Source organism: Cicer arietinum, chromosome 7, assembly GCF_000331145.2.
Source record: "Cicer arietinum cultivar CDC Frontier isolate Library 1 chromosome 7, Cicar.CDCFrontier_v2.0, whole genome shotgun sequence".
NCBI lineage: Eukaryota > Viridiplantae > Streptophyta > Magnoliopsida > Fabales > Fabaceae > Cicer > Cicer arietinum.
This window is the reverse complement of record NC_021166.2, coordinates 5,200,610-5,208,174: the sequence shown is the minus strand read 5'-3', so window position 1 is coordinate 5,208,174 and position 7,565 is coordinate 5,200,610. Positions and strand designations below refer to the sequence as shown.

General features: G+C 34.2%; 2 protein-coding genes across 2 annotated transcripts; one reads left to right on the top strand and one right to left on the bottom strand.

Annotated features, from left to right (window-relative positions):
- The first annotated feature begins 762 nt into the window (after positions 1-762).
- On the top strand, positions 763-2,758 carry LOC101501419 (pentatricopeptide repeat-containing protein At4g22760). The gene has a single exon (XM_004508239.4). The coding sequence runs from the start codon at positions 883-885 to the stop codon at positions 2,620-2,622; it is 1,740 nt and encodes a 579-aa protein (XP_004508296.1). The 5' UTR covers positions 763-882; the 3' UTR covers positions 2,623-2,758.
- Positions 2,759-4,172: 1,414 nt separating this feature from the next.
- On the bottom strand, positions 4,173-6,820 carry LOC101501104 (riboflavin biosynthesis protein PYRD, chloroplastic). The gene is made up of 3 exons (XM_004508238.4): positions 6,296-6,820; positions 5,400-5,698; positions 4,173-5,139 (listed from the first exon to the last, which is right to left on the bottom strand). Exons 1-3 carry the CDS (start codon positions 6,617-6,619, stop codon positions 4,512-4,514), a joined length of 1,251 nt encoding a protein of 416 aa, XP_004508295.1. The 5' UTR covers positions 6,620-6,820; the 3' UTR covers positions 4,173-4,511.
- Between the last annotated feature and the right edge of the window lie 745 nt (positions 6,821-7,565).

Sequence of the window (7,565 nt, the reverse complement as noted above, 5' to 3'; positions counted from 1 at the left end):
ATATATATAGTTTAATACTCATTCTATTAAAATTGAATTTTATAAAAACTAAATCAAATGCCAATGATACAAAAAAACAAATAAAGCACATGAAACTAAAGTGTGAAGTCTTTATTATTGTGGGGCTTGTTGTCTCGGGACTTGGAGGACACGCACAAGGGTACACCATATCCCACGTCAGTGTTTTGTTTGTGGGTCCTAGAGACACAACAGAGAACAAAAGTAGATTCTCTCCTTCATGTATGATTGTATAGACTATAGAGCATAGACACCCAACTATAATGTGCCGTTAAAATAAAAAACGTCCCCTTTAAAAATCAAAAAATAAAATTTTATATTAAAAAATGAAAGTTAAACTTTCAAAAATTTAAATGCATTTCATAAAAGAAAAAAATCTAAATGTGCGATTTTCTTTACTCTTTTAATATAGTAATATATTTATATTTAGATTTGTGATCAATACTAAATAAAAAAACAAATACTAAAAAGTATTTCAATGAAACATGTTGATAAATCAAATATAACTTTGTTACCTTATAAATTGTATATTCAACATGTAGACAGTTTAAAAAATATTTTTCTCAATTTAAAATGTTTATTTTGTAATATTTAAATTTTAATAATAATTTTTTATTAAATTTTATTTAACTTTCATCTAAATATTAAATTATCAATCTCCATTCCTCTGATTTTAAAAATGATCATACTCAACTTTTCAAAAATATTATAAGTAAATTAATGGCAAATCTTTATTCTAGTTAATTTGAAAGAAATATTAAATTACCCAATTGAATGTGTAATGGAAAATCTCAATGAGCAGGTTGATATTTGTTAAGCTGGGTCAAATTTGAAGTTTGGTTTTTTTAAGAAAAGAAGAAATAAATGGTTGCTACAAAATTGATAACATTGATGAAAAAGTGTTCAATTGTAAAACAAGCAAAACAAATCCATGCACAAATCTTCATCAATGGCCTTACTCGTCTTGAACCCCTTTTCATTCATCACATTCTTCTCTGGGATATCACCAACTACAATACTATATCACACTATGTCCTCTCAATTCTTCACCATCTTCGAAATCCAGATTCCTTCTCGTGGGGTTGTGTCATTCGATTCTTCTCTCAAAAGGGTCTATTTATTGAAGCTGTTTCTCTCTATGTTCAAATGAGGAAGATGGGTCTGTGTCCAAGTTCACATTCTATATCCTCTGCTCTAAAATCATGTGCTAGGGTACATGATAATTTTTGTGGTGTATCAATTCATGGGCAAGTTCATAAATTTGGATTTAATACTTGTGTTTATGTACAAACGTCCCTGCTTGATTTGTACTGTAAAATTGGGGATGTGAGGACTGCACGTAAGGTGTTTGATGAAATGACTGACAGAAATGTTGTTTCTTGGAATTCTCTTTTAAGTGGGTATCTAAAAGCTGGTAACTTGGATGAGGCTCAACAATTTTTTGATGAGATGCCTAGGAAAGATGTGATTTCTTGGAACTCTATGGTTTCTGGATATGCCAAAGCAGGAAAAATGGATGAGGCCTGTTATCTGTTTCGACAAATGCCAGAGAGGAATTTTGCTTCATGGAATACAATGATTACTGGCTACATCGACTGTGGAAGCATTGTGTCAGCTAGAGAATTTTTTGATGCAATGGCAAGGAGAAACAGTGTTTCTTTGATAACTATGATTGGCGGGTATTCGAAGAGTGGGGATGTTGACTCGGCTCGCGAGCTCTTTGACCAGATGGATGATAAAGATTTGCTCTCCTATAATGCTATTATAGCTTGTTATGCTCAAAATAGTAAACCAAAAGAAGCACTCGACCTATTTAATTTAATGCTTAAACCAGACATCCTTGTGCATCCAGACAAGATGACTTTGGCTAGCATTATATCAGCTTGTTCACAATTGGGGAGTCTAGAACATTGGCGCTGGGTTGAGTCACGCATTAATGAATTTCGAATTGTATTAGATGATCATTTGGCCACTGCGTTAATTGACTTGTATGCAAAGTGTGGAAGCATTGACAAGGCATATGAGCAATTCCATGGCCTGAGAAAGAGGGATGTAGTTGCATATTCTGCAATGATCTATGGATGTGGAATAAATGGAAGGGCATTCGATGCAATCAAGTTATTTAAACAGATGGTTGGAGAGTGTATTAGCCCTAATTTAGCCACCTATACCGGAATTCTAACTGCTTATAATCATGCTGGATTGGTTGAAGAAGGTTACCGGTGCTTTAACTCCATGAAGGACAACAGCCTTGTGCCTTCGGTTGATCATTATGGAATCATGGTTGATCTTTTGGGGAGAGCCGGATGGCTGGATGAAGCGTATAAGGTTATAATGAATATGCCAATGCAACCAAATGGTGGTGTTTGGGGAGCTCTACTTCTTGCTTGCAGATTACATGACAATGTGAAGCTTGGGGAAATAGCTGCTCAGCATTGCATTAAGCTTGAGAGTGAAACAGCTGGTTACTATTCTCTTCTTTCTGGTATATATGCCACTGTTGGAAAATGGAATGATGCCAAGAAGTTGACAACTGGTGTGGAAGGAAAGAAAATCATCAAGATACCTGGATGTAGTTGGACACAACTTGTGTCAGTCAACTAATTTAACTCCTCCATGATTGGGAAAATTAGGAACATATAATATAGCTATAACTTGGGCACATACCCTTCTGCTTTCAATGTGTACATGACATTTTTTTAGGGATGGAATTGTGGCAATGAAAAGGTAATTTGGTCTCTGAATTAGAGACACAATTGTTCAACATGTTTCAGGGATCTGCAGCTCTTGGTTCTACAACCTCAGACTCATCCTTTTTTCCGCAGCCACTTTTTACCCTTTCACTCGCACTCCGATGTAAGTCAAACATAATTTGTTCCAGATTCGTGGATACACATAAAGTAAACTTGAATTGCAGCTGATAAACTATAGCATGCTTGCTTTTTGTTTTAATTTTATGCAACTGTCCTCAACTGTTGGTTGCCAATGCTATGATCTGGGTCATACTTGTATTCTAGGGAGATCTTTCATTATTTGTACAGATTTACTTCGATGCTGGGTGAAAGATGCCCCTTTTTTTCATTTATTACGGTTGTTTGTTTATAATTTTTGTAATTGGAATAGTTTTATTACTATCAAAAAATCGATTAATTTGCACAGTCGATTTTCATTTTATTTATTTATTTTCTTTCCATTATTAGAGGATATTAGTTAACAGAATTAATGTATCTTAACCTTTGTCTTTGTACATTAAAATCAGAAATTAGATTCAGAATATAATCCCCCTTTTTATAAGTACCTTACACATTATCATTGGGAATTATCCTTAGTACAACCACATTATACCATTATCAAACATAAATTTGTAAGGAGTGTTATACCTTCATCTACTAATTGTATTCATTGAGCATGATAATCAAATTGTCCACCAGTTTACCACTGCATACCGGAATACACGTTGATTTCAACTAAAGGACTCTTTTGATACTCTAACTTTTCATCAAGAGGATGCAGCAAGCCATAACAACCTTATGGTGATGAAATCATCCTAGGAAAACGTTTTTTAACTCTATCAATCTTTTTCTTCTAAGCTTACTGACCAAGTTGAATAAAGGAATAAAAAAAGGCAATGCAGTTCGCATTCTTAACATTGACATTGGCTTATGCTCAACTCTTTCTCCACAGAGCAATGCTGCGGTTTCCTTTTGAATTAACATGTTCCTCAAACAACTGTAATTCTTAATACAGTGCTTGGCACACGAACCCCAACACCAATCAAGAGTGTGATTGAGATATAATGTTGCAGCCATTTTGAAAATAATTCTATAAGCTTTTTCTAAATAACAGCTTACAACGGTTCTTTCATCAGATCAAAGTATCATTTTTATAAAATGACAATTAATGATTAAACAATTTTCTAAGCTCTAAGTAAGAATTTGGGGTTGACAGTGACAATGCAAACAAGTTGGAAGGTTGAAGCACCTTTAGACCGCAGACACTGAAGCTCGGGCAAAAGGGTATCTGCGTGTTTGCTTATTGATGAGGTAATTCACCTTAATAGATTGTTCTTTTGAGGTCCCTATGTCTGTGTTGTACTTGGGAGTCCTTTCAAATGGAGATCTAGCATCACAAACTAAACAGATAAAAGATGCAGATGAAAAGGGAAGCTTAAATTATGTGCTGTTTTCTTTGCTATTTGTGAATCTGTCATACAAACTATCCAGAATCCCGATCAAATCAAATTGCTCACATCCACAGTTTAGAATCCACATGAAACATGTGGCATACAAGCAACAAATTCCAGCTCATAAATATGTGGTCCCAAATAAATGCAAGTAAAAGATAGTCGCTCATAGCATAAACACTCTGAGTTTCCACCGGGCAAAATGCGAAAACTGCCTTTAAGTTTTAGTCTACATGAACGCATACTGCCCTTGAAAAACGTAGCACAAAAAGAACTGGCAGATGGGAGTCCTGGGCATCTGTGAATCCAATTATTCAAAATTCAGATATCCTTCAATTATGACACTTTGAGCCGATGCCACGGAGCGTAAATTTGCCACTTTTACTCTGTGATCTAAGTTCTTTAATGGCAATAGAGGATCATTCTGATTACATCCATTCCAAACTGGCAAAATTTCTGTCACAAATTTATTAATATATTTCTTCTCAATACCCTCTTTAACAAGCTCTTCATATTCATTCAAATTCCCTCTCATATCTAACAGAACACTGCACAATCCTTGACGATTACAATAATCCAAGATCACATCCAGATTTATTTGATCCAAAGATACAATTTCAATTCCTTGTTGAGCCTCTTCTGGAGCTGTTGCTGTTCTACAATCTGTAAAGATTATCATTTTACCAGTAACTTCATTGATGACTAATGGAATTTGATTTGAAAAACCATGATCTTTATGCATAATAATCTGAATAGGTTGATTGGCTCCAGATTCTTGAGATGAAGGTACCAAGTCAGCAGACAAACTTTCACGGAATAAGGAAGAAGACAGTATAACTGCATCATATTCTTGTAATAGCCTAGAATAGTATCCACCAGAGTCTGTAACTCCATTCCCAAGTGAGTCCAACAAGTTCCCGTTGACAGAAAGAGAGTACCTGTGATGTAAAAAGGCTAAGCTATGAAATGTATGTTTGTCTTAGAATTAAAATAAAAGTGCAGGTCAATCCATAAATCAAAAATCAAACTCCAATTTGTAATCAAAGAAACAACCACAAATGAATCTTTATGAAAAGCGAGTGGGAGTATACAACAATAACAACCTAGCCTTATCCCACTAAGTAGGGTCGGCTATATGGATCAAACGACTCCTTAATGTTTTGTGATATAAATAAAAATAGTGGTGGGATTGAATTACCTCAAAGTAAGCAGTGGCTTCCCAGTCAACATGTGATGAATATAGGCCTCATTGATGCTCTTGCACAGTTCTTCCTCGACGCCAACGACAACTTCAATTCCGGCACCTCTTAATCTATCTACCCCTTTGGATGCCACAATGGGATTTGGATCCACCATCCCAACAACAACCTTTTTAACATTGGCTTTAATGAGAGCCTCAGTACATGGCGGAGTCCTCCCAAAATGATTACAAGGCTCCAAGCTGACATAAGCTGTCGCATTCTCGGCTAAATCACCAGCATCTCTCAGAGCAAACACCTGAAAATATCATCATCTCCTCATTCCGCAAAAAATACAAATACAGATTATCAAAAAGACTAAAACTAGACAGTGAAACATGTATGTCCTAGGTTGGATTGCCAAGCAGTCTCACAAAAATCATGATTTGAATTCAAATTAGGCTTGAAATGAAATGTACAGGGAAGACAAGAGAAGAACATTAATTGCTTAAGCCTATTTGAATTGAACTATTTATTTGAGAATATTTATTGACATAAGCACTTGTAAACTGGTTGAAAGAGTTAAAAGATATCTTACAAAAACATCTTATAACCTCTAAAGGACATATATTGACATCGACACCAAACACGATGCTGATGTTGACATGTTCACATCGGTAATAATTTTAAAAAAATGAATTAATTATCGTGTCGAGCACTCTGACACTGAAACTCTTATTCGAGATCAGAAGTGTCGGTTCATAGCTTATAATTTATTTTAAAGCAATTTGATTTAATTTTATCTTTTATTATAGAAATTGTAGAAATGACTTATACATAAAAGAGCTTTTTATCTAAAGAGGCCTAAGTTGTTTTCAAAAATAAATAAAAGGAAAAAGGAGAGTGAGAGAGAGACCTCAGCATGAGGTTGGCCAGGTTTAGGATGGAAACCTTGACCAACCACTTCACCATTTTTGACAATAACACATCCAACTAATGGATTAGGGCTTGTATACCCTAAACCCTTTCTTGCAAGTTCAACACTTTTTCTCATGTAAAACCCATCATCGTCATTCTTTTGAGCACGAACGACATAGCTACTACTCTTCCAGCAAGGTATTCTATCTCTGATTGGTTTAGAAAATCCACAACTCAAATCGAAGCCAATGGTAGAGGAGGGATTGATTGAGAATCTGGGATTGCAATATGGGACTGAAACTGAAAACCCCAATGCTTGCATATTGGAGGGAGCAAAATGTAATTAATTAGATTTGGGTACTGGTTGTTCTTGGCAAATGCGATTGTAACTCCAGAAACGGAGCCAATCCACCAGCTACCTCCGGCGGCGTGTCCTTCAGAGCTTAAGGTTACGAGCGTGGCGTGCAAAAGTGCTTCCGAGGCGTTTGGGTCGCCGCAGTACTGTTGTTGCCCACGTGTACCTTATGTTTAGATCGGTGTTTTAAGAACCAAACCGGTTGGTTCAACCGATTCAACTGAAAACCGGTCAGATTGCCGATTGGTTCTGAGTCAGATAGAACCGAATTGGGCTACAAAAGAAAAAATTAATACTTTTATTTATTATCCACTTTAACGGTAGTTTAAATGATTGAAGCACTATTCAAAGGTCTCACTAATTTGATTTTTGTTTTTATTTTTAAATTTGTATAATTTACCCATATCAAATACGGATTAATATTTATTCATAAAAATACATATTCTTTTATATTAGAACAAAATTTATGTATATTTTTTTATTTTTTGTATAATTTTTAATTAAATTAATTATGATTTTCTAAAATTCATAATTTTTTAAAAACTTATTATAATTATAATTATAATATAAAATGTATATTTTGTTATGTAAATATAAAAAATAATAAACATATCATAAGAGATCTATATTGTCATATTTTGTGTGACAAGTTTTGTATATGCATACATGAAATATAAGTATAAGAACGAATGGCCAACTTCAATAAACATTTACAAAAGAAATTTGCATAGTTATTGAAAAAATAAAAAAATACATGTAATCTGTCAACATAGAACAATTAGTGCAAACGAAGAGGTAGAAATAGACGAGTCAAAATTAAAACATTCTTTCATCTACTATCATATGAAAATAAAAATATTATTTTAGCTATTTTTTTGAGGAAAAATATTATATTAGCTTATCCAAATTTTAT

Bases quoted from the DNA above. Each gene is read 5' to 3' on its own strand.
- LOC101501419 (XM_004508239.4), top strand. From the start codon at position 883: ATGGTTGCTACAAAATTGATAACATTGATGAAAAAGTGTTCAATTGTA.
- LOC101501104 (XM_004508238.4), bottom strand. From the start codon at position 6,619: ATGCAAGCATTGGGGTTTTCAGTTTCAGTCCCATATTGCAATCCCAGA. The intron at 5,699-6,295 runs GTCTCTCTCTCA...TGATATTTTCAG, and splicing joins CTGGCCAACCTCATGCTGAG to GTGTTTGCTCTGAGAGATGC. The intron at 5,140-5,399 runs GTAATTCAATCC...TTTACATCACAG, and splicing joins AAGCCACTGCTTACTTTGAG to GTACTCTCTTTCTGTCAACG.